We start from the raw sequence: 27,852 nt of genomic DNA on the forward strand, positions 1-27,852 counted from the left end.
CTTTGCTTCACATCCACTCCCATATTGCAGATATTGGCAAGTGCTCCTGCATACTTCATATCGTATTCCATCTTTGCTCCACATTGATTCTTGAAACTTTTAACCTGTGATGTTTTATTCAATATATATTTGTTTTAAGGGTCTTTAAGTGGAACACAAGTAACAATAATTGATAAGGGGTTGTTACCAGAGTCTTGTAGCAGTCCCAATCATCTACAACAGGTTGTCCTGTTGTTCTTGTGGAAGTTAAGAGATCTAAGACATCGGTTTGTTTGAGTGAAAGTCTAAGAATCTCTATAATGTTCTGATCGATTTGTTTCCTGTGATTGATTTCCTCAAGCAGATTCTTCTGAGCTTCTTGTCTTTGAGGTGACCCCACAGGAGCGTTTTGAATCTGAGAGATAAATATATAGTGAAACATCAAAAATAGACACAGCTTTCGTTTATGTTTCAATCTTGAAAGATCAGGTCTTCACCTTCGTCTCGAGATATAACAGAGGGATATCTCGCGCATCGACCTGCGAAAGCAAAGAAACAATAGATTTAGTTCATATAATCTCCCTTGGACCACTTTCTTTCCAACTTATGGTTATAACTTCTTATACACGAAAAATCAATAGACCTTATCCCCGTAGTTTTCGTGTTCTGCACCATCATCAGCGCTAGATTCTGTATCAAATAGTTGGGTTTTGCGGGATTCTGCTGAGAAAAGAAGAAGAGCATAAAGAAAAACAAGAACTTGAAAATGACCAAGAAAAGACATTGTCGTAATAAGACATCTAAAGAACTGTTTGTCTTTCTTTTGCTGTTGATATTCTTGAATACCGTAGTATATAACTCGTTTATATAGAAAATTTCTTTGAGTCGTTTGCGTATTAAAGTTTGAGTATGTGGATGCAAAAAGTAACTCATAATATTAAACCCACAAAAAGTAACTCATTATGTTAACTGCTGATGTCAACGTAGTATTTAAATTTGCGTATTAATGTTAATTGCTATTGTTTGCTAGCTTCTTTTTTGAGATAATTGGATAAATAGGATATATAAAAATTGATTTGTATGATGGCAATTTGTTTCCTATAAATCAATGCGGAGTTCTTCCTCGTCTGACGAAGTTGCTGCTCTGTTAGTGCCTAAATTTCAAGGAGACAAAGTTGCTTATGATGAGTTCAATGGAGCTTCATTTAGTGGCACAGTTTTCATGGCTTTTTTGACCGATGCATCGATTGATATCTTGCTTTAAGTGTACTAAGATTAGGAAAAGTCGTTCTTATGGTGGCCTAATGGGTAACTCTTTTGGCAACCCTGGAAGGGTTTTTCTTCAAAACAGATCTTCTTCTTAACAACATTGGTGTTTTGATTGTCTACATGATCATCATTGGTATTTAAAATCATCTTCTAGTCTAATAAATAATCTGCTGCTACTTTGTTGAAGCTTACTCTTCTCTGGTATTTGTTGAAGGTGATGTGTTGGCTGGAAAAAAAAAATGAAGAAGGTGTGACTCACCATTATGGTGTTCTTTAAGGATGGTTCAGTCAGCATTGGTGGAATGCAAGAGCTGTTAGAGCAATCTTATTGGTGAGATACTCACTAAGTATGTCACTAATATAAACTTATCTTAAACTAAAATAAATTTATATAAACTTTTTAACATATGGAATCTTAATATAAAATTTATAGTTTTAGTACTATTACACTAGTTAAAAACTTAATATACTATTATATTAAACTTCAATTATTTCAATTTAAACTATGAATAATGAATTAGATAGATATTTAATTTTAAGATTTATAAAAATATATAAAAATATTTTTAATATCATATAAAGTATAAAGAGTAGGTGATTTTATTTTATTGACAAAAAAAATTGGCCAATTACAAAATGACATGTGTCATTTGCCAAGGGTAGTGATGTGGCACAGGAAATAAGTGTCCAGCGAGATTTCCTCTATGAAGCCATCGAGTTTTCTTATAGGTTACCGACAAGGAATGCTATGATTTTCTTATTTAGACTATTTCTTAGAATCTATATCAAATTTTATATAATTTAATTAGAAGATCTTTATTTTTTATTTGAAATGCAAATTGATATTTTTTTTAAAAAAATCTACTGAACTCTTTGAAAAAGCTTTTCAGAATCTTTGAAAATTTTATTGCAGAAAATTAATTAATTCAATTATAGTTATCATAAAATATAATTAGAGACTAAAATTAATTTATCTTTGATTGATAAACAAAAACAAAAATTATATAAATTTAATTACATTTAACGATAATAACCATTTTTTATTCAAATATAAAATAAAAATATTTTACCTAAATTATGTAGAATAATAAATGACAATCAAAAAATTTATCAAATGAACGATGAGATATATTATTATTTATTTTGCTAAAAATTTTAATAACAATAGGGGTGGATAAAACCATATAATAGTAAAATAACATAATCATTGTTAATTTAATCCATTAAAAATGAAAAAAAAACACTCAATGGAAGTACGGATCAAGTTCTAGCTTCGACTGAACATTCTCTGCAAAAATGAATGTTGCATAACATTTATGGAAACAAAAAAATTAAACTTCAAGGTTTATCCTTTGGGTTTTTCGGTCTGCAGCAAAAGTTGTAACCGATATTTTGGGACTGGCGGTTTGTCCAGTTCACCAGTATATATGAGGATTTAATCAGCTGGTCCGGTTCAAGGTTGTAGAACTGTTAACCGTAAAGCATAACACGTGAATACGAGATGTTGACTCGAGTGCCTCCGAGCCTTATCCGATCACTTACTCACTCTCCAATTTAAGACCAACACTACAAGAAAACATCGGTATTCTGACGGACATTTCGACGGAAAATGAAATCCTCGGAATATCCTGAGGAATTTCCAAGGAAATTCCGAGGAAACACAAAATTTGGTTTCCTCGGAATATACCGACGGAATTCCGAGGAAATATCAATCCGTCGGAATATTCCGAGGAACACTTGATATACCATCGATCGATGGGTTTTTGAACATAAACGGATCGATCGATGCGTTTATAAAAAAACGTTCGAGATTTTGTTCATTCGATCTATTGGATATCCACATCGATCGATGGGATAATCTAATCGATCGATCACATTGTTACGCTTTGGTCCATCTTGGTGATCGATCGATCCATTTTGGGATTGATCGATCACATTGTTACCCCAAACCCTGTTTCCTCGGAAAAGCCTCGGAATATTCCGAGGAAATTCCGAGGAACACTTGATACACTCGATCGATCGATGCGTTTTTGAACATAAACGCATCGATCGATGCGTTTATAAAAAAACGTTCGAGATTTTGTTCATTCGATCTATTGGATATCCACATCGATCGATGGGATAATCTAATCGATCGATCACATTGTTACCCCAAACCCTGTTTCCTCGGAAAAGCCTTAGAATATTCCGAGGAAATTCCGAGGAACACTTGATATACTCGATCGATCGATGCGTTTTTGAACATCAACGGATCGATCGATGCGTTTACAAAAAAGCGTTCGAGTTTATCAAGTGTTCCTCAGAATTTCCTCGGAATATTCCGAGGAAGATAAGGGTTTCCTCGGAATTCCCTCGGAATATTCCGAGGAAATTCCGAGGAAATAGGGTTTTTAAACCGAAAACAACGTTTTGCGGTTTGAATAACACTTATATAACCCTTAAGTGTCTTAGACTGATTATGAAGTCAAAAATTTGTTCCTTACCCTATAATAAACACTTTTCCGATTGTATGAACGAAATCCCCACAACATAAGAGAAACACTTATACACTTTAATGAACTGTAAAGGGAATACTTTCAATTCGTTTTGAAATTTGTTATTTCATGGTTTATGCTCATCTATACAAAGAATCCTCAATGATATGCATTACAATTGTATAAGAAATAAAATACAGCAAAAAAAATTTGATGTTTTGAAACCCCAAACACTAGTTCCTAGGTATTTCCTCGGAATATTCCGAGGAAATTCCGAGGAACAATATAAATTAATAGAAATACATGCACAGGATATTCCTTTTCCTCGAATTAATGAAATATTCCGAGGAAATTCCGACGGATATTTAAGTGGCCGTCGGAATTTCTTCGGAATATTTTCATTTAACCGGGCAAACAAGCCGCCAAATATTTCGCGAAAATTGAAATTGAAAATACTGAGGGAATTCCGACGGACCCAAGGTTTTATAAACTCGAACCGCATCTTCTTCCCCATTTCTCTCTTCTTCCTCTCCGGCGATCTCTCTCTCCTTCCGGCGTTCTCCACCTTCTCTCGCGACGATCTCTCCGGCGAATCCTTTCCATTCCCTTACAAATCATGTAAGGACCCTATCTCACTCTCTTAGGTCCTATTTGTTAGGTTTTTAAGTAGATTTGATGATTTTAGAAGTTTTTTGATAGATTTTTGTTAGGGTGATTGGGTAGGATTGTGATTTGTTGTGTAATAGGTTTAGAATTGTGATTTGGTTGTGTTGAATTGATTTAGAACTTTTTTTATAAATTGTTTATTATTTTTGTATTTACAAAACGTTTTTTCTATATAAATTCGATTTTACAAAACTTTTTTGTATATAAATTCGATTTTTGGATTTATAAAAGATGATTTCATATTTATAAAAATATTTATATTTATTAAAACTAATTTTGTATTTATAAAACATTTTTTTGATTTATAAACACTATTTTTTTTTTGTATTTATAAAAACTATTTTTAAATATACAAAACGTTCTTTGTATATAAATTCGATTTTTGGATTTATAAAAGATGATTTCATATTTTAAAATTAATTTTGTATTTATAAAACATTTTTTGATTTATAAGCACTATTTTATTATTTTTTGTATTTATAAAAACTATTTTGTATTCATAAAAAGATGATTTCATATCTATAAAAATATTTCTATTTATTAGAACTAATTTTGTATTTATAAAACATTTTTTTGATTTATAAACACTATTTTATTATTTTTTGTATTTATAAAAACTATTTTGTATTTATAAAAAGATGATTTCATATTTATAAAAATATTTATATTTATTAAAACTAATTTTGTATTTATAAAACATTTTTTTTATTTATAAAAACTATTTTATTATTTTTTGTATTTTAAATATATTTTCTATTTCAATTTTAATTTTATATTTTCGAATTTCAATTTAAAAAAATAAATTTATAATATTTTTTTTTAATTTTGGAAATATTCTGAGGAAGTGTATCCCTCGGAATATTCCGACGACATCTTCCTCGGAATATTCCGAGGAATTTCCGACGAAAAAAGTCCTCGGAATTCCGTCGGAAATTTTCGAGGGATTTCCGAAGAAAGATGAATTTCCGAGGAGTTATTGCCAAGGACTTTTTCGTCGGTATGTCATCGGAATAGCGTTATTCCGACGACATACCGACGATTTTTTCCCTCAGTATGCCGCTGTTTTCTTGTAGTGCAAGACTTTCGCGTGAATTCTTGAAACTAGAATTGGTACGAGGTTATTATACTATGAATCCAATTTAAGACCAAGACTTTCGCGTTATCAAGTAAAATAGGCATCAACCATCTCCACACAATCAAATGTTATGCAATAACTTTCATATTTATAAGGCGATCACAATATTATTTTTTGCATATAATTTAATGGGCACAAGCTTCTTCAATAGCTGCAACACTTTGCTTCACATCCACTCCCATATTGCAGATATTGGCAAGTGCTCCTGCATACTTCATATCGTATTCCATCTTTGCTCCACATTGATTCTTGAAACTTTTAACCTGTGATGTTTTATTCAATATATATTTGTTTTAAGGGTCTTTAAGTGGAACACAAGTAACAATAATTGATAAGGGGTTGTTACCAGAGTCTTGTAGCAGTCCCAATCATCTACAACAGGTTTTCCTGTTGTTCTTGTGGAAGTTAAGAGATCTAAGACATCGGTTTGTTTGAGTGAAAGTCTAAGAATCTCTATAATGTTCTGATCGATTTGTTTCCTGTGATTTATTTCCTCAAGCAGATTCTTCTGAGCTTCTTGTCTTTGAGGTGACCCTACAGGAGCGTTTTAAATCTGAGAGATAAATATATAGTGAAACATCAAAAACAGACACATCTTTCGTTTATGTTTCAATCTTGAAAGATCAGGACTTCACCTTCGTCTCGAGATATAACAGAGGAATATCTCGCGCATCAACCTGCAAAAGGAAAGAAACAATAGATTTAGTTCATATAATCTTCCTTGGACCACTTTCTTTCCTTCTTATGGTTATAACTTCTTATACACGAAAAATCAATAGACCTTATCCCCGTAGTTTTCGTGTTCTGCACCATCATCAGCGCTAGATTCTGTATCAAATAGTTGGGTTTTGTGGGATTCTGCTGAGAAAAGAAGAAGAGCATAAAGAAAAACAAGAACTTGAAAATGACCAAGAAAAGACATTGTCGTAATAAAATTTCTAAAGAACTGTTTTTTTCTCTTGCTGTTGATGTTCTTGAATACCGTAGTATATAACTCGTTTATATAGAAAATTTCTTTGAGTCATTTGCGTATTAAAGTTTGAGTCTTTGGATGCAAAAAGTAACTCATAATATTAAACCCACAAAAAGTAACACATAATGTTAACTTCTGATGTCAATGTAGTATTTAAATTTGCGTATTAATGTTAATTGCTTTTGTTTGCTAGCTTCATTTTTGAGATAATTGGATAAATAGGATATATATAAATTGATTTTTATGATGACAACTTTTTTTCTATAAATCAATGAGGAGTTCTTCCTCGTATGGCGAGGTTGCTGCTCTGTTAGAACATCATTATCCCAAAACCTCTTAAATGGTCTCTTAATTAATTTTTAATAGTTTTTAAAGTGTAAAAGTGAATTAGGAGACTTAGAAAGAGATTTGAACATTTAAGTGGTTTATTGCAAGTCTATTAATTATGGGTTCTTAAAAAAAAAATTATAAAACACTTTTATTACAAAAACTTTACCACAATGCACAATCAAAAAACTTCAAATTGATCAATGATATTGAACTAACCAGTGTATAATAAGTTACACTCATTACTCAAAGACATTAGTGTATAGGACATACCCACACAATTCAAAAAAGGCCCGGAGATATAGAGTGGAAAAACGTAATATGGAAGCCATGTTCTGTAAACTATTATGCTAGATAATAATCCATAATTACAAAACCAACGTTAGAGAAATAAAAGAAGTACCTAGAGCCATTGTCGCCAAGGCCATGTAGCCAGACAATAGTAGCTTGATTCTTCCCTTTGGGCCTAACCACATGAGTTTTCCCAAACTCCACCGCTCTTCTCAAATTTCTGCCTGCAAATAAAGTTGCACCAGGGAGTAATTTTCCTTATATATTACCCACCACTCAAGACCAAATCAATAAGCAAAACAAGAGAGGAAGACACTAACTAGAACCAACTGCAGCAGCACCAGAGAGACTCATTATGGATGACAAGCAACCCTGAGAAGGGCCACTTGGTGAAAAAAACTCTACAGTTAAACTAAAACACCAAATTAGTTAACACACCACATTGATTCCATCAGAAAAAAAAAACAAATACCACATTGTGTCAAACCTTTTAGAACTTCAAAATTGACACAAAAACATTTAAAAAGACATAAATTTATCCCTTTGTTTCCAGCTATCTATTAACCTCTAGAAACTTGTAAATAGAGAAGATTCATTAGAATATAGAGTCCGCTCGGACGCTTCGCCGGAAAAGTACATCGGAACGAAACAATTGGTGAGATACTCACTAAGTATGTCACTAATATAAACTTATCTTAAACTAAAATAAATCTATATAAATTTTTTAACAAATGGAATCTTAATATAAAATTTAATTATAGTTTTAGTACTATTACATTAATTAAAAACTTAATATACTATTATATTAAACTTCAATCATTTCAATTTAAACTATGAATAATGGAACTTGTTAGATAGATAATTTTATTTTAAGATTTATAAAAATATATAAAAATGCTTTTAATATCATATAAAGTATATATGAAGAGAGGTGATTTTATTTTATTGACAAAAATTTGGCCAATTATAAAATGAGATGTGTCATTTGCCAAGGGTGCTCATGAGGTTCTAATAAGATGGGTGCAGAGGAACAGTCGTTAAGCTTTTGATTTAAATTTAAAATTTTCATTTATTTTAATTACATTTTAAGTCTTAGATACTTTTTAATATATTTTCATTGGAGCTGCTTTTATTCTTCTCATTACAACTGTCACGGGCCGAGGATATGGAGATGGACCTTGCAATGCAAGCTGATTACTCGTTGCAAAAATGAGTTTCTCAGATTTTTGGTCGCAAATGTTGCTAGTAGATGTTTTAAGATCCATTTTTCATTTGATCAATAGCTTACTGAGAGGCCGACATGTTCTTACCGAAAGGCCAATTGATTTTACAATTAAAACAAAGTCACACACTCTTATGACATTTAAGAATAACTATTACCTTATGAAATCGTAATCGTAATCGTAATTGTTGTGATCTACATAAAGGTTTTTATACGATATATCTTGATTTTGAGCCGATAATTTCTTCACAAGGAAACTCAGATGCACAAAGAGAGAGAGAGAGAAACAGTGGATCGTAAGATGAGTACACATGGTTGTTATATAATTCAGGCAAACTTTTGCTTGGAGAAACAGAGAAGCAACATAAAAGATCTTGCGTCCTTTGATTGATTAATTGTTCGAAGAATGTTGCCTAATATTATTGTTCGAAGCCTGTTGACTCTATATTATTTTAAGCCGTGTGACATATACCAAGAATCTTGTGTCCTGGTCGTTAAATGCGTTATGAAATTATTATGGGTGGTGGGTTCAAACAACAAATTTTTATTATTTCACTTTTTCTCAAAATTTAATTAATGAGATACAATAGATACCATGCGATATTTTGGGTGGTAGTTTTGGAGTATATTTAGGAAAGATATTAGACAGTATATGAAAGATTTCATATTTTTGTGATTTTTAAAACAAAATAGATGAAAAAGGCAGAACGTGTAACCTAACCTAGGTAATATAGAATACTAGGTTAATAATGGGTTGGAAATCTATTCTTCCATACACATATTATTAGTTAATAGTTAGAACATATCATTATAACACATAAACAAAACAATGCAGATTCCAAAACCAAAAACTGAGCAGTCAAGTTTGTGCTCTGAGGTTATGAACTTTTGGATTGAAACCTCGGAAGAAGGAATAGAAGGTTAGGAGGTTTGCAAATTTGGACAGTGCTAGATTTAGATCAATACAATATATATTTGAAAATGCTTATGTACATATGTGCTTCTATGAATGGAAGCGTGAACATAATTTGTGGTTAAAAATGATTTCCTCTTTCATTATGACTGAGAAGAACATAGCGGATTGTTTAGCCTTAACAAATAGAACTCGGCTTCTTACATCTCACTGGAATCAAAACCCTCCCCAAGTGCCCAAACAAAGAAAAACATCTCATGGGGCAAAAAGCCAAGCCACCACATTCACCAAAACTCAAAACTATTAAAATGTGATGATGTGGTTTATGTTGGGAATGTCTAAAATCATTTGTACTTACTCTTGGCAAAGTGGTAACGTCGAGATGCAGCCGTCATATAATATTAGGTAGTTATAATGTTTTGCTAGAAACAGCTTATAATCTATGAATTGAGAATTTATTACTAATATTATATGATCCTATAGGGTCACACACCTAAGCGAATTGAATTATAAATATTTTAGGGTTTATATTTATGTTATATATATGATATATAATTTACATATAATAAATACATATGCGATATGTAAGGTAACTTATATATGCATGCATGCAATAGTGATTGCACGTGGGCTAACTAATATAAATGGGCTTAGTCCATAATTCTAATGTGATTAGAATTAGGTTTCATGCACGTTATATAAGTTCATACCGTTGACGTTTTGTGCGATATACAAAAACACACAAAAATAAACGTGACGGCTAAAACCCTAAAGAGACAAAAAGAGTTTGTCAAGGCTTTGAGATTTGATCTCAACGGTACTAGCATCCCGTATCGATCCCGTTCGTGTGCGTGTGGATACCGGTAGAGGCACAACGTTTGGAGTGCTCAAAATCTCGACTTGGTTTGTTTGTCTTTCCGCTCCAAAACTTCCAGGTATATTTGAGACCCTAAGATCTAAGTTTATTTCAGTATTGGCATGAGATTCTAAGCAAATTGAATTCATAGGTTGATTTATAAATTGTTATAAACCGGTATGAATTCCAACAGTGGTATCAGAGCCTACTTGCATAATACTGAAAATAAATTGAGATAGCTTCAATGTGTTTAGAGAGATATACACGTTCGTTGTTAGTTTGTTTATGAACAAAAGAAATTATGTTTGATCTGATATATCCAGCTAATTCAATTAATCAGTTGCAAGTGATTTAAGAATATCTAGATATACACGTTGTCATGTGATGATTATGTATGTTGTTTACACATGGTTTATGCATACATATATAATTTAAAGAAAGCACTTTGTGTTATTGTAATACTTGTTAACTTTATTTTAGATAAAGTAATATGTATCATGGAATCATGTGATTGTGTGATCATCACCGAGAATTGGTTTCTGAAACCGATTATTCAAACAACATGCGCACGTCAAAGAAATTGTTTCTGTATAATTGATGTTAGGAGTTTTCAAGGCTCCTAAGACAAATGTTGTAGTATAAATGATTGTCGAACCAGTTCTGAGGGATATCAAAGCAATGAGAATGCAAGTACTCACTTAATCTAAGTGCAACCGATAATTTAAGAGGTTTCTAAACTAATGATTAATGATAAATGAAATGACTTTCTTTACTAAGGGAAAAGAGAACTCATGGGCATAGGGATTTGACCTTGGGTGATCAAGTTTCGAACTAAGGATGGCAAACGATCAATCAAACTATCAACCTTAAGCTTAGACACAATCTTAAACAAACTCTATGTCTAGATGAATGTTCATTTGCTAACATATTTCAAACATCAAATGTCTTTGGTTGAATAATATGAAAGCAATCATTACTAACAAGTCTATTGGCTATCTTAACACCTTTAACAACAAATGTCTTTGGTAAAATATGTTAAAAGCTTAGGAGAGTTGTCTCAGACATTTCATCAAACACCTTGTGGGTGGGAAATGCCTAAAAATCAACTTTTGAGTGGCCAACTCAGAAGATGCATTATGAATACTCTACTAGCAAGAAACATGAATGATCTACACTAAAACATCCTAGAACTAACCTAATCACCCTTAATCTCCCTAACCCATGAATTCAAAAGGTGATTACTCACTAATCTCCATGATTCCTCTTAAACCCATGGTGGATTTCAGATTAATCATGTAGAGAAATAGATAAGAAATCAACAAGAACACAAGATGAGAGCAATGAAATCTGAATCAAAAGAAGTTTTTTCTAGTTGTTCTTTGGAAAAGAGATTGTCAGCCACTGATGGCTTACAAAAGATATAAAACATAGGTTTAGAAAGTAAAAAACGTGCATAATGAAATGACCAAAAGGCCCTTGAGAAACATGAGTTCGGCCAAACAAATAGACGCGGAGTGACCTCGGCACGTCGCTGCGAGAGGTCGCTCCCGGGTCGTTTCTTCGCGAGCGACCTGGATGTGTCGCTCTGAAGACGTTGCTTCCGGGTCGTCTCCTCGCGAGCGACCTGGCAGTGTCGCTCCGAAGACGTCGCTCCCGGCTTCGTTTTGTGTCGTCTCGCCATGGAGACGCGAGCGACCTCGGAGCGTCGCTCTGGCCAGGTCGCTCCGGGATGTGTGTCACAGCGACTTCATGGCGTCGCTCCGGTGAGGTCGCTCTGGTGCGCTGCTCGTCCGTGGATCGCTTTAAACACTTCTTTTGAGCTCCAAATGCGCCCAAATGTCTCCAGGAACTCCATGTGGTACTCCAATACCTAATAGAGACATATGTATGCAAAATGCAACCTAGACATGGCTAAACTCTAATCTATATGATGAAAATGCACATGAATAAATGGATAAGACAATGTAAATATGCAAGATATCAACTCCCCCAAACTTATTCTTTTACTTGTCCTCAAGTGAACTTTCTAGAACTCATAGGGAGAGAGGTTTGAAGGTGGGAGCTCATAGCCAAAAGAAACACACAAAGCACTCAAATCAACATCTAAATTCAGCATTAGTACACCCTTTCTTATTATACTCTAGCTTCTCTAGGCCTATCTCAACTCTTTTCATCCCTACACTCATCATCATGCATTCACACATGCAAATCAGCCAACTCTCAAGTTCATTAAGCATAGCATCAAGTGAATTCTTGCAAATGGTCAATTGGTCCAAATCATTTGGTTGAGTAAGGGAAAGCTTTTATTCAAGTGGGACAAGAGGTTCAAAATCCATGATCTTTTAAAGTGGTTTACTCTCAAAACAAGTAGCCTTGACATTGCACATAATATATCTAAGAAAGGGACCAACTCATGCATACAATGCCCAATCTCCATTGTTCTACCCTTTTCCCAAACATATAGGTTACACAATCACTTCCCAATGTCAAACCCAACTCCCATCTCTCACCAAAAGATCCCAAGAATACTTTGCACATAAAACTCTTTTTCTTTGAAATCTATAAAGGATTTTCTCAACTTCTAAACAAATCTTAGCTCTAAACAACTTTGCTAGCTCCTTTTTTCTTTTTTTTTCTCTTTTTTTTTTTTTTGGGCCAAGACTTTTCATAAACTCGAGCTAGACATTTATCTATTAATTCCAATAAGATTATCCTTTTTAACACAAAGAGTCTATTCTTTTCCTTTGAACTTTTCATGCTTCCAAACCATAGTCACCACACTCACCCCCACCTATAGCTAGACAATAGAGTGCCTAATCTAGCAATAATGAAGACCAAGCATTGTCGTTCCCGATACTCTCAACATTATGCACATGTAAGGCTTTCCGAAAAAAGCCTCACTCATCAAATAATGAAAGCTTAAAAGGAGGAAGGGATTTTGGGAATGGTGTACCACTAGAGTTTGTCAAAAAAGATTGGCATAAAGGATGTGACAACTCAAGTGTGTATATCCATGATTCAGTACACAAGGGACCATGAGCAAGATGCATTAAGTTCGTTCAGTTCAAATAAGGTTGTAGTTGGCTTCAAAGACTGAGTTTCAGCAATCAACAAGTTTCAGGAAGAGTCTTCAAGACTCGAAGCATACAAGTGTTTTTGAGAGGTGCATAAGCTACTCAGGTGCAAAGTAATGTTCTTTACAAGGCATTTCAAATCATTGCTCCCAATGCAAGTAAATGCAACTTATATGCTCCAGACTCTCCTAGAAGTGCAAATGATGCAAACTAAATGAAATTTATTTTTTATGCAAATATATATGTATAATGCAATGCATGAGACTCAAAATCATCAAAGCAAACGTGATCAAATACTTGGTACCTCCCCCAAACTTAAATGACACAGTCTCTGTGTTGTCAAGGAGAGAGAGATAACCAAAAAGAGAAAACTAATACGCAAAAACGAAATGGTATATACAAGGGAAATTATTGGGTTACCTTCTATGGGGAATGAGTAGAGGGAGATGCTCCCTCCTCGTCGTCCTCAGGTGGTAACTCTTCAAGGTGCTCATCAGCAAGAGTGCCCATCTCTTCAATATAGAAGGCTTGCCCGAACACAGTTGGTTTCTTCATTTTCTCCTTGATGTCAAAGTGGAGAACATGCCCTTTACCCAAATGGAGATCAATCGTGCCCTCTTTCACCTTAACAATTGCTCCTGCTGTAGCTAAGAATAGCCTTCCAAGAATCAATGGGTCTTGAGCCTCCTCACCCATCTCAAGCACCACAAAATCTGTAGGTATCTCATACCTTCCAATCTTCACAGGTAGGTCCTCTAAGATGCCCACAGGGTACTTCACTGAACGATCAGCTAACACCAGAGAGAGTCTACACTTCTTGTACTGAGTGAATCCAAGCTTCTTTGCAACAGACAAAGGCATCACGCTGACACTAGCTCCCAAATCGCAGAGACATTTCTCAAATACCATAGGTCCAAGAGCACAAGGTAGTGTGAAGCTTCCTGGATCCTCTAACTTCTCTGGAACATCAAGCCTCTGGATGATGGCACTGCACTCATGGGTAAGAATCATCATGCTTTCCATTTCCTTCTTCTTTGCAGCTACAACATCTTTCAGGATCTTGTTGTATTGAGGAATCAACATGAAAGCATCGATGATGGCATTGCAACCTGAGCTTCACTCATTTTCTTCTCAAACAAAGCCTTGTACTTCTCTAGCAGCTGCCTCTTGAATCTACCAGGGAATGGTAGATTGGGTTCATAGGGAGGAGGAACAAAATAATTCTCACTTGCTGGAGCAAGAACTTCACCATCTTTCACTGTTTTCTTCTCTTCCCCCACCTTTCCTTTACCTTTGGCTTCCACAATCTTCTCCAAGATTTCATCATTGATTTTCTCATCAACAATCACCACTTCATCATCTAAGTTGATGGCCACCTCCTCACCTAGTTTCTCAGCATCCCTGGTGAGGGTTGTAGGAGGTAACTGCTTACCACTCCTAAGGGTGATAGCTTTGGCCTCCTTGGGGTTTTCGTCAGATTTTCCAGGTAGAGATCCTTGCTGGCGAGTCTGGTGAGTGTTCATGGAAGCAAACTGATTCTCTAAATTATTGACTGTAGAAGCAAGATGTAAGAATTTGTTGTTGAGCTCATTGTAGCTCCCATCAATCTTGGAATGAAGGTTCTTCAACTCATAACCAACATGCTTCTCACTTCTAGTCTGAGACTCCAAGATTTATTTCAGCAGGGTGTCAGTGCTGCTCTCTTGAGGAGCAGAGGAACAGATGAGGGTTTTGCTGAGGTTGATAGCTGCCTTGCTGGTTGTTTCGAGGCGGATAACTACTCTGTTGGTTGTTGGGATAGGATTTCTGTTGGTAGTTGTTGTACTGAAAGTTGGGCTCTTTTTTGTACCACCTACCATTGTTGTTAATGAAACACAACTCTTCCTGACCTTCCAAACCCTCAACCTCATGGACTACAGGTGGTGTCTCTTGGCTTGGGTTACCAACAAAGTGCAGCTGCTCTTGTGTGGCTTTATCAGCAAGGAGGATGTCTATCTTATCCTGTAGAGCTTTCAACTCCTTCCTCGTCTGCTTATCATCTGTTCGACTGCCTCTGTCGTGGTCTCAACTGTAGACTGCATCACTCTTTACCATGTTGTCAATCATCTCCTCTGCGTCTTCCTCAGTTCTCCCCAAGAAGAACTCATTGCTAGCTGTATCCAGTTTGGCCATGTACTTAGGAAGAGCACCACGGTAGAATGTGCTCAGCAAACTCTCCTTAGAGAAACCATGGTGTGGGCATTGAGCTTGGTAGCCCTTGAATCTCTCCCAGGCTTCACTGAAGCCTTCCAAGTTCTTCTGTTGAAAGCTGGAAATCTCATTTCTCAGCTTAGCAGTTCTTGAAGTAGAGAAGAACTTCTCCAAGAATGCTCTCTTGCAATCATCCCAAGTGGTGATAGAGTCGCTGGGTAGGGACTTCTCCCACTGACGCGCCTTATCCCCCAAAGAGAAAGGGAATAACTTGAGCTTTAAGGCATCTTCGGATACACCATTGGTTTTTGACAACCCACAGTAGCTGTCGAACTTGTCCAAGTGATCAAATGGGTCCTCTAGAGCCAAGCCATGATACTTGTTGTTCTCGATCACGTTGAGGAGTCCTGACTTGACCTCAAAGTTGTTGGCTGCCACAGCCGGTGCTCGGATTCTCAGTCTATGACCATGAATGTTGGGCCGGTCATAAGTACCAAGGGGTCGAGCTGCCCGCGGTTGGTGTTCTGCCCCTTGCGGTTGATCTTCCATATCAATATCGAATCTCTGCAAGTGGGCTTGTTGTTCTTCTTCTTTTCTAGCTCTAGCACACTCCCTCTCAAAAGCTCTGATGTCTGCTACTATTGGAACTAGGTTTGATGGACCCCTGCTCCTCAAGTTCATACACCTGAAAGTGAAAGGTAGGTGAAGAAGAAGAATCAGTAACAAAACAAAATTAAAATGACTTAGTCTCAAGCAAGTGATTAAATCTCAATGTTTAAATCTACTCAGAATTTGGCAACGGCACCAATTTGATGTTAGGAGTTTTCAAGGCTCCTAAGACAAATGTTGTAGTATAAATGATTGTCGAAACAGTTCTGAGGGATATCAAAGCAATGAGAATGCAAGTACTCACTTAATCTAAGTGCAACCGATAATTTAAGAGGTTTCTAAACTAATGATTAATGATAAATGAAATGACTTTCTTTACTAAGGGAAAAGAGAACTCATGGGCATAGGGATTTGACCTTGGGTGATCAAGTTTCGAACTAAGGATGGCAAACGATCAATCAAACTATCAACCTTAAGCTTAGACACAATCTTAAACAAACTCTATGTCTAGATGAATGTTCATTTGCTAACATATTTCAAACATCAAATGTCTTTGGTTGAATAATATGAAAGCAATCATTACTAACAAGTCTATTGGCTATCTTAACACCTTTAACAACAAATGTCTTTGGTAAAATATGTTAAAAGCTTAGGAGAGTTGTCTCAGACATTTCATCAAACACCTTGTGGGTGGGAAATGTCTAAAAATCAACTTTTGAGTGGCCAACTCAGAAGATGCATTATGAATACTCTACTAGCAAGAAACAAGAATGATCTACACTAAAACATCCTAAAACTAACATAATCACCCTTAATCTCCCTAACCCATGAATTCAAAAGGTGATTACTCACTAATCTCCATGATTCCTCTTAAACCCATGGTGGATTTCAGATTAATCATGTAGAGAAATAGATAAGAAATCAACAAGAACACAAGATGAGAGCAATGAAATCTGAATCAAAAAAAGTTTTTCTAGTTGTTCTCTGGAAAAGAGATTGTCAGCCACTGATGGCTTACAAAAGATATAAAACATAGGTTTTGAAAGTAAAAAACGTGCATAATAAAATGACCAAAAGGCCCTTGAGAAAACATGAGTTCGGCCAAACAAATAGACGCGGAGCGACCTCGGCACGTCGCTGCGAGAGGTCGCTCCTGGGTCGTTTCTTCGCGAGCGACCTGGCTGTGTCGCTCTGAAGACGTCGCTCCCGGGTCGTCTCCTCGCGAGCGACCTGGCTGTGTCGCTCCGAAGACGTCGCTCCCGGCTTCGTTTTGTGTCGTCTCGCCATGGAGACGCGAGCGACCTCGGAGCGTCGCTCTGGCCAGGTCGCTCCGGGATGTGTTTCACAACGACTTCATGGCGTCGCTCCGGTGAGGTCGCTCTGGTGCGCTGCTCGTCCGTTGATCGCTTTAAACACTTCTTTTGAGCTCCAAATGCGCCCAAATGTCTCCTGGAACTCCATGTGGTACTCCAATACCTAATAGAGACATATGTATGCAAAATGCAACGTAGACATGGCTAAACCCTAATCTATATGATGAAAATGCACATGAATAAATGGATAAGACAATGTAAATATGCAAGATATCAATAATGATTTCAGAAGTCAATGTGTGTTATTGTAACCTAGTTGGTGAGATTATGTGTAACCTTTTAAACCGGTTAAACTAGTTCTCTGGTTTATTTGGTTAGCTTGACCGATTTGATTCGATAGTTTATGTCCCAATGATTTAGAATTCTAATTTGATTAGATTCTAAAATTAACATAATTATTCATAATCCAATTAAAGTACATATAAGATATGTATTAGTTATATTTATCTTTTATATTCGATATAAAATTTTAAATATAAAGTTAAATTGGATAAAATTAATTCCTCAATTAATTTCAAGTATTTTTGATGTCTACCCAATTTTATCAATCATCAAGGCTTGTTTCGTTGTAAGATGGGCTTGCCAAAGCTAGGTGTCTGCAATTACATGAGTGAGGTGGATGGTAACGGCTACCATGTGAAACAAGATTGGTTTACTTGACTAGGCTATCAAAACGGTTTTGGGCTTAGAGACATAGGTTGGATAAGACATAAGATGTCGTCTGACAATCAAAAATTATATTAGATATAATTAGCAAAGTGTTGCTTACCTAAATAGCTTTATATTTGGGCGATGAGCCAAAGCTCACTCGGATTTTAGTGAAATATGGATCTTGGATTATTATATTCATTTGAGGAAAATGTTTTGAATATAATATGAGTTTTCTTAATTGTTGAGATTTCCCTAATTCCTGAACATCATATTAATATTCATTATTCTTCTATTCCATCAATGTTAACTTTTCACAAACCATTTTCATTCCAATATGCCCTTGAGAAGAACAAATTGAATGAATCAAATTTCCTCCATTACTGTCGAAACCCGAGAATTGTTCTCAAGAAAAGTTTAAACCCTACTTGGAAGATCTGAAAAAAAAAAAGAAAAAAACTTTCGAAACATCGTCTAGGGGTATTAATGTTATAGAAGTAAATGTTACTACTTCTGTCTCTACTTCTTGGGTATTGGATACCGGCCGTGGTGCTCATACTTGTACGAATATGAATGGCCTAAGCAGCAGTAGAATTTTGGAGAAAGTACAAGTGGACTTACGCTTGGGAAATGGAGCAAGGGTTGCTGCATTAGTTGTGGGAACATTTCACTTGTCTTTGCCTTCGGGCTTGGTTTTAGAACTTAACAATTGCTACTATGTACCTGCTATAAGTAGGAATGTTATTTCCATTCCTTGTTTGGATTTGGAAGGATTTCAGTTTTCGATCGAAAACAAGTGTTGTTCTTTTGACCGTAATGATATCTTTTATGGTAGCTGTCCATTAGAGAATAGACTTTATTTTCTAAACCAAGGCATGTCTGTCTATAATATCAGTACCAAAAGATTCAAGTCTAACGACACGAATCAGACATTTCTTTGGCATTTCTTTGGCATTGTCGTTTGGGCCACATAAATAAGAAACACATTCAAAAGCTTCATAGTGATGGACTTTTGAGCTGATTTGATTATGAATCCTATGAAAAATGTGAATCTTATTTATTCGGTAAAATGGCTAAGGCTCCTTTTACTGGACACGGTGAAAGAGCCAAAGACTTATTGGAACTTATACATACTGATGTATGTGGACTAATGAGTATAAATGCTAGAGGAAACTATCAGTACTTCATTACATTTACTGACGAATTCAGTATATATGGTTATGTCCATCTAATGAAACATAAGTCTGAATCTTTTGAAAAGTTCAAAGAATTTCAGAATGAAGTACAAAATCAGCTTGACAAGAAAATAAAATATCTTCGATCTGATCGAGGTGCAGAATATTTGAGTCAAGCGTTTAATGATCATCTGAGAGAATGTGAAATTGTTTAACTTTATTAGATATGGTTCGGTCTATGATGAGTCATACAGATCTTCCACCATCTTTTTGGAGATACGTTATAGAAACGTCTGCGTTTACGCTAAACAGATGTCCATCAAAATCAGTTGGAAAGACACCATATGAGATGTGGACTGGAAAGGTTCCAAATGTGTCTTTTCTGAAAATTTGAGGTTGTAATGCTTATGTAAAGCGTATGTTTACTGATAAGCTTGGACCTAAATTTGATGAATGCTACTTCATTGGTTGTCCTAAAGAAACCAAAAGTTATTACTTTTACTACCCCACCGAGAACAAAGTGTTTGTTGCTCATAGTGGTGTTTTTCATGAGAGAGAATTTCTTTCTAAGAAGAACAGTGGGAGTAAAGCACAACTCGAAGAAGTTCGAGAAACACAGAAGATGGTTTCATCATCTTAGAAAGATGATCAATTAGATTTACGAAGAGTCGTAGAATCTACACATGTGGAACCTGGAGTGTGTAGGTCCGAAAGGACTCGTCACGAACCTGATAGATATGACGTTTGGGTGGCGAATCATCATGATCTATTGATAATAGAAAGTGATGAACCTACGTCCTTTGAGGAAGCTATGATGGGCCCTGACTCCAATATATTGCTTGAAGCAAGCATCTCGGAGTTGGAATCTTCGTTTTAATGAGGCAATCAAAGAGTTTGATTTCATTAGAAATAAAGAAGAACCTTGCGTTTACAAGAAGACTAGTGGGAGCGCAGTTTTCCTTGGTGTTGTATGTAGATGACATACTTTGAGGTTGTTTCTTAATGAAAGACATGGAAAAAGCTACATATATCCTTGGAATAAGAATCTATAAAGATAGATTAAATAAGACTATTGGATTATTTCAAGATACTTATATCAATAAGGTCTTACATAGATTCAAGATGCATGATTCAAAGAAACGCTTTTTGCCAATGTCTCAGGGCATAACTCTTAGCAAGACTCAGTGTCCTTCGACACAGGATGAGCGAGAGCGCATGAGTAAAATCCCATATGCTTCTGCTAAAGGATCTATCATGTATGCCAAATTTTTTTAAATGACAAAGGTGATTTTCGATCACGAGTTGGTTTCATCTTTTGCCTTAATGGAGAGTGGTGGGTTGGAAGAGTTTCAAGCAAAGCACCATAGTATAGTCTCAATAGATGCAGATGTTTTTGATCGATTGACCAAACCTCTTCCATGGCCTAAGTATGAGAGTCATACTGCAGCCATGGGTACTAAGTATCTTAAGATATGATCTTGGTTTTAGTGGGAGGCTTTATGTTTATGATATGATGTTCATATTGACATACATTTGATTATGTATTCAAAATAATGAAATTGTTTCAGATTTATTTGATTATTGGATAGTTAAATAAAAGTCTTAAAAATAATTTATATCATTTTTATAGGTCATCAAGTACGTGACCTGATCATGGAAACCTATTAGTGAAAATGGCATAAATTATTGAGGTCTCTAGTCAAGGTTGTTAATATGGGACATTAATAACCAAGAATGACTAGTATGTGAGGTGATTGATGACTAAGTTTCATAGAGTCATTCAATATGTGGTATTGAAGTCAATCACATGGATATGTGTTAGAGAATACATGATCGGACTGACCCGCTAATGAGAACTCTACAAGATTTTTATATGAGTGTCATAAGAGTTTCTCATTACGACTATAGAGTATAGTCCGTAGACCTGAGTTCGTCATGATTCTCTACTTGTGGATTAGTTCACTTTGACCTTGTCAAACGTCAGCCGTAACTGGTGATTATAAAGGCATTGATTAGGTGTTCTATGAAGTTTGTAAGGAACAGGGATGGAACAAGATGGGATTTGTCCCTCCCATATAACGGGAGGCAAATATCTCTAGGCCTATCGAAGATTTGATACTAGAAAATGCATGGCCGTGCTCAAACGAGGTGAATGTCAGTCATTTGTTTGATCAGTATAAATCAGAGTTCGATAAACATGATCTAGCTTAATAAGGATGACACTAGTTCTTGTCTTATGCTGAGATCGAGATATAGAGACAAAGGGATTATGAGAATAGATGATTCTAGTACAAGTGGGAGATTGTTGGGAATGTCCTAAAATCATTTGTACTTACTCTTGGTAAAGTCGTAACGTCGAGATGCGGCCGTCATATAATATTAGGTGGTTCTAATGTTTTGTTAGAAACCGCTTATAATCTATGAATTGAGAATTCATTACTAATATTATATGATCATATAGGGCCACACACCTAAACGAATTGGATTATAAATATTTTAGGATTTATATTTATGTTATATATATGATATATAATTTACATATAATAAATACATTTGTGATATGTAAGGTAACTTATATATGCATGTATGCAATAGTGATTGCACGTGGGCTAACTAATATAAATGGGCTTAGTCCATAATTCTAATGTGATTAAAATTAGGTTTCATGCACGTTATATAAGGTCATACCGTTGACGTTTTGTGCGATATACAAAAACACACAAAAATAAACGTGACGGCTAAAACCCTAAAGAGACAAAAAGAGTTTGTCAAGGCTTTGAGATTTGATCTCAACGGTACTAGCATCCCGTATCGATCCAGTTCGTGTGCGTGTGGATACCGGTAGAGGCACAACGTTTGGAGTGCTCTAAATCTCGATTTGGTTTGTTTGTCTTTCCGCTGCAAAACTTCCAGTTATATTTGAGACCCTAAGATCTAAGTTTATTTCAGTATTGGCATGAGATTCTAGGCAAATTGAATTCATAAGTTGATTTATAAATTGTTATAAACCGGTATGAATTCCAACAGTTTAACCTTCAAGTAACAGTGGCAATATCTATGATATAGTAAATACATATAAAATCCATTCGGGTTAAAGAATGTGTTATTTCTAGTCTTTTTGTTTTTTGTAAGAATATCTAGCCTTTTCATCTTTATGGAAATAACAAGTGTGGAGTATGCAGACCTTATTGTTTCAAGTGGAGAAGAACAACTTTTGCCATATCTCCAGGTGACCCACTAAACACACAATTATAATTTAAACTAGGTGCTTTTTCCGCACATGCGGACATAATTTTCTTACAAACACTTATTAGTTTTAGTCAAAAAAAAAAACACTTATTAGTTTATAATTTATTAATTCAAAAACCAATATGATAATATATAAAATTTCATCAATATATATATTTATTATTGTAAATTTTAAAAACACTCACATATTCAAAATATTTTATAAAATATACTGATTCAAATATTTTTTTCTCAATTAATTTTAATCGTAAGTTTTTTACATCTTAATTTTAAAAATATTATTTTCAGATAACAACACAATATATATATAATAATTATCTTATTTTTTAAAAATATATATTTTTTGAAAATTTTATTATATTAATTTATAATAAATCATCTAATATAATTTTATAAATCAAATATTATTAATAAAAAAATCGTTTTAATTAATTATATAATGAATGATTTTTTTCGTTTTTTTCCTTATCAGAGAGGGGCCCCTTAGGTATTTAGTTTATTTACAAAAATTTGTTTTTCATTAATCTAAAACTACACATCTTTGTTTTTAAAACTTAATAAAAGAAGGAAAAAATGATGTTTGTGAGAACAAATTGAAAATAGAAAATGTAACAACATGTTTATCTTGATAATATAAGTTCATAAAATATAAACCATTAAATATGTAGAACATTATTACATCAACGGAGCATTGAGATATACACTAATTATATTTTTTTTATAATATGTTCCTGTTTTTTGGTTAATTTTTATTTTTGTTGTAAATATTTTAACATTTACTAATACTTAATTTAAAATAATAATATTATATAAATTAATGAATTAATAACACAATTAAAAATTACTAAAACATGATAAATAAGCAAAATTCCCTAAAATCATGAAGAAAATGACAACTAAGCCAATTCACTTCTCAAATAATAATATAGATAGATTTTTTGTTAATTTTTATTTTTGTTGCAAATATTTTAGCACTTACTTATACTTAATTTAAAATAATAATATTATATAAATTAATGAATTAATGACTCAATTAAAAATACTAAAACATGATAAATAAGCAAAATTTCCTAAAATCATGGAGAATATGACAACTAAGCTAATTCACTTCTCAAATAATAGTATAGATAGATATAAAAGAAAGAAAGAAATTCAGATGATGATTTAGATATTAAAAAAAAAAAGCAATTCAGATTATTTATGACTGGACATTCTGCAAAATTTGAGCTTTATGGTTTATGCTTTGGTTTTCTCGGTGTGCAGGAAGTCGTAACCGGTATTTGGAGGTTGGCGGTTTGACTTGTTTCACCAGTATTTATGAGGGTTTAGTCAGCTGGTCCGGTTTAAGGTTTTAGAATTGTAAACCGAAAAGCGTAACACGAGACGGTGAATTGAATCGAGAGCCGCGCCTTATCCGATCAGAGTTACTGTCTCACTAACTCTCCTTACCGCTCGAGGAAGATGTCTTGCTTGGTCTCATCAACTTTCTCACTCGTCCCCTTCGACACGAGTCAGTCTCGGCCCACTCGAGATTGATGTCTGGATTGATGTCTCACAATCTATTGATGCTTGAGAGTGAATCTCTTCAAAGCTTGTTTCTTTATCTCCTGGGTATTTTAAAGATCCAGTTTTAATGCATTGTTTAGGAGTCTTTTTGTGCAACCTGCATGGACTCAAAGATCACGTGGCAAAGCAGCGAAAAGAGGCCCAACAGGAAGTCATAGAAGCAAAGAAAGACATATGTACATGAGGCCTTTCTTGCTCAATGTCTTCTTATCCAGGAAGTTCATCCACGCCAAAGTGAACAAGAAAAGTCATGTCCGTTGCCACCACAAACGCAAGAGATATATCAGGACAAACATACCGTCTCCTGCGTGCAGATTGGTCGGTAAGCTCATAGCTGAGCGTTCGATGGAAGCAGACGTGTATGCTGCTGTGTCTTGTGAGCCAAGAAAGGGTGAAAGAATTGAAGGGAACCTAGGGATTGTTATCGATACCATTAAGGAACATGGCATTGTTTTTTGTTCCTTGATTCTCTCTTACAATACATTTTGTGTTACCAAAAAAAGGTCTGTGTTTTGTTTCCTTGCCTGTGCAGCTGAGGAGAAACACAACCTCTGTGGAAGAGAATTGTTCAAGAACACTTATATTTTTTTCTTGTCACAAGACCACCCTCTGTGGAAGAGAATTGTTCAAGAACACTTATATTTTTTTCTTGTCACAAGACCACACAATCAAAATATTATGCAATAATAACTTTCTTATTTATAACTTATAAGTCGACCACATTACTTTTTTTGCATACAATTTAATGGGCACAAGCTTGTTCAATAGCTGATACATGTTGCTTCACATCGACTCCCATATTGCAAATATTTGCAAGTGCTCCTGCATACTTCATACCGTATTCCATCTTTGCTCCACACTGATTCTTGAAACTCTTAACCTGCCATGTTTTATTCGATATATACTTGGTTTAATGGTTGTTACGTGTAATATAAGTAACACGATTTGAGTTGTGTTTGTTACCAGAGTCTTGAAGCAGTCCCAATCATCTACAAGAGGTTGTCCTGTTGTTCTTGTGGAAGTCAAGAGATCTAGCACATTGGTTTGGTTAAGTGAAAGCCTCAGAATCTCTATAATGTTCTGATCGATTTGTTTCCTATGATTCATTTCGTCAATCAGATTCTTCTGAGCTTCTTGTCTTTCAGGTTACCCCACAGGAGCGTTTTGAATCTGAGACATAAACAAGTAAGACATCAAACAAACAAAAAAGACACATCATTTGTTTATTTTGCAATCTTGATTAATGATCAGGACTTCACCTTCTTCCGGAGATATAACAGAGGTATCTCACGTGTATTGACCAAGCTTAGGTTAGAGATTTGTGAGGCGGTCAATGCAGCTAGACTGAAGTTTTTGTTTTCAGGATTGGTGCCAATGTAAGAGACGAGATAGTCATTAAGAAGCTCCTCTGATCCAAAACGGCAGACATGAGAAGATCTTGTTCTTCTCTTTACAACTTGGTATTGCTGCTTCAAAGTCTCTTTTCTCATGTCATGAAGTTCGCTGCCCCCAAAATCAAAAACAGAGAACCATTTAGGAAAAAGTGATTCTTAACGTCTTGAAGAACAATCAAATCATAAAGATTTTGTTTCTTAAAATTTTACCTGTCCTCAAGCCAAGAGACACTAAATTCGTCGCCGAGACAAAGACCATTATACTCAGGAGGAGAAGGAGGATATGTATAACCACAGTAGATACCAGAGCAGCTCTCTTCTGCACTAGAAGCAGTCACTGCGTATATATTAAGATTTGTCTTTAACAGCCCTTCAAACATGCTTCCAGATTCACAAGCTTCAATATATATCACCTAACATAACACACTTCAACAATTCAAGAACAGAACTGCATATAGAAAAATACTAGAAAGATGATAATGAAATGACTTGAGTTATTAATGCATACCATCTTCTTGTATCTTTTTAGCAAGTGCATCCTCTCCAAGACTTTGATGAAATCTTCTGCATAGAGTGCTTCACCAGTGGGCATCGCTGAGAATAATAACATCAAGAAACCATGGATTAGTATATCACAAGAAACATCTTTATCATAGATATGAAATGATGGTAAAATACGTACACATAAACCCTGTAGCTCCATGGTCAGCATAGTAGATGAATATATTGTCATTCGGACCACTTTTCACAACTTTTCCACTTCCTCCTGTGACGCCACTCTCGTTTCCAAGTATCACATTTAAAAAGTTCTCTACATTCACAGCTTCTCCCGTGTAGTCCTGCTCAACCAAAAACATCAACAACATCTAAGTATGTGGCTTCATTTATAAGCATATACAAATGCACAAAAGAACTTATAAGAACCTTAGGAACTCCTTGATAAACATCCTCTCCCCCGGGTCTGTTAATGATTACTCCACGCTTGGGATTCTTAGGATTTAAGGCAATATCGTCAAACATAAACACTATTATGTTTTCATCTTTTAGACCTCCTTTACGCAGTATTTGATACGCATGGCATATGTCAGCCTGTTAAATCAAAACAACAGTAGATAATTAGTTCATAGAAATCTCCTAGCTAAGACCACTTCTTATCTTATTATGTTAACGACTTTTTATAAAAGAAAAAAAAATGCAAAACCTGATGCCTATAGTTTTCATATTCTTTAGAACCAGCCACTAGAACCGCCCATCGTTGTCCTTCTGCACCATCGTCACTAGATTCAGTATCATGTTCGGTTTTGCGAGATTGTGCTGAGATAAGAAGCAAAGCATAAAGAAAAAGAAAAATTTGAAAGTGGCCAAGAAAAGACATTGTCAGAACTGTGTTTTTCTCTCTGTAAATGTTCTTGAATTCCGTATATCTCGTTTATATAGACGATTCCATTGGTCAAAACACTTGTTTGCGTATTAGAGTTTGAGTATGTGAACGCAAAAAGTAACGCATGACGTTTACACGTACGCTTAAGCACTTAGCATGATATTGAAATAATTGCCTTGAAATGTTAATAATTTGCTTTTGTTTGCTAGCTTGTTTTTTTTTCCTTGTTACCGCGTGGATATAAATTATTTGTATTGGAATTTATTATCTGAATATCGAAAATGATGAAATGAGTACATAAGATTTTGTTGGCTTTATTTTTGGTTCTTGCTGAGAGTTTTACTTGTCTGATGATCTTGTGTATAGGGTTGACTTCATGTATGGGAATTGTTTAGTTTGTTTCTCCATATGAAGCCTTGTATCTCAAACCAAATATCTGTTCTGTTGTTTACCTGTTCAATAACAAACCAACAACGATGTTCGTTTTTGTTGTGGGATTTGTCCAACGACATTTGTTCTTGGATCAGTGTGAATAGTTGTAGACTTTCGCAAGTTACGTTCTCGGGCATGGGTATTATGTGTTAATTCTAAAAAAATTGTAGAAACTACACATTTATGAATTTAAAAATGTGTGGTTGTTTTGTTTGAAATATATCTTTCTATTTTCAATATTTGAAGATCATTTTTGCCATCATTTGAAGATCAATTATACAAATAGTTTTGACATATCTAACAGTTTAACTCTCTTTTTATTTTAAGAAAGATAATGTAATATATCAAAAACAAATTCTTATCTTGAACAGATTATTAGACTTTGTGACTATTAGAGTTTTCCTCTTAAAGCAAGAACTCAAAAGAGCTATAATCAAGTGCATACACTAATGGCCGTTCACTGACAGCGATAATTGAACCATCTTCAATATACCATTAACTGGTTGATTCTCTCATTTTTTTTTCAACATATTTTTTCATTCGCCAATTTAAATCCGATCAATTGAAAACAAGATTCATATTTAACATAAGCAATACATATAGGTCTTTAGAGGCTATATTTGGATTTCTGAAGTTCACTGGGAGGATTTTTGTTT

The 27,852-nt window shown here is 34.8% G+C and overlaps 1 protein-coding gene, 2 long non-coding RNA genes and 1 other non-coding gene across 5 annotated transcripts; 2 read left to right on the plus strand and 2 right to left on the minus strand.

Moving 5' to 3' along the window:
• Positions 1–26,811, minus strand: LOC106356289 (vacuolar-processing enzyme delta-isozyme-like). Of its 2 annotated transcripts, XM_048744499.1 has the most exons (8): positions 26,585–26,806; positions 26,308–26,472; positions 26,066–26,222; positions 25,892–25,977; positions 25,594–25,796; positions 25,249–25,492; positions 24,953–25,159; positions 24,664–24,869 (listed from the first exon to the last, which is right to left on the minus strand). In XM_048744499.1, the coding sequence occupies exons 1-7, from the start codon at positions 26,756–26,758 to the stop codon at positions 25,136–25,138; spliced, it is 1,053 nt and encodes a 350-aa protein (XP_048600456.1). In that variant the 5' UTR covers positions 26,759–26,806; the 3' UTR covers positions 24,664–24,869; positions 24,953–25,135. The 2 variants fall into 2 exon arrangements, with proteins under 2 accessions (XP_048600455.1, XP_048600456.1); XM_048744498.1 differs by lacking the exons at positions 24,664–24,869; positions 24,953–25,159 and adding an exon at positions 1–394 and having other exon boundaries at positions 26,585–26,811.
• LOC125580251 lies at positions 5,590–7,351 on the minus strand. The gene is made up of 2 exons (XR_007318012.1): positions 5,870–7,351; positions 5,590–5,786 (listed from the first exon to the last, which is right to left on the minus strand). It is a non-coding gene; the product is annotated as an uncharacterized LOC125580251 (long non-coding RNA).
• LOC125581002 lies at positions 15,404–15,510 on the plus strand. The gene has a single exon (XR_007318713.1). It is a non-coding gene; the product is annotated as a small nucleolar RNA R71 (small nucleolar RNA).
• On the plus strand, positions 25,180–25,587 carry LOC111207680. Its single transcript, XR_002659919.1, has 2 exons — positions 25,180–25,271; positions 25,353–25,587. It is a non-coding gene; the product is annotated as an uncharacterized LOC111207680 (long non-coding RNA).
• Positions 26,812–27,852: the final 1,041 nt, after the last annotated feature.

The sequence above is a fragment of the Brassica napus genome, chromosome C1 (assembly GCF_020379485.1).
Source record: "Brassica napus cultivar Da-Ae chromosome C1, Da-Ae, whole genome shotgun sequence".
NCBI lineage: Eukaryota > Viridiplantae > Streptophyta > Magnoliopsida > Brassicales > Brassicaceae > Brassica > Brassica napus.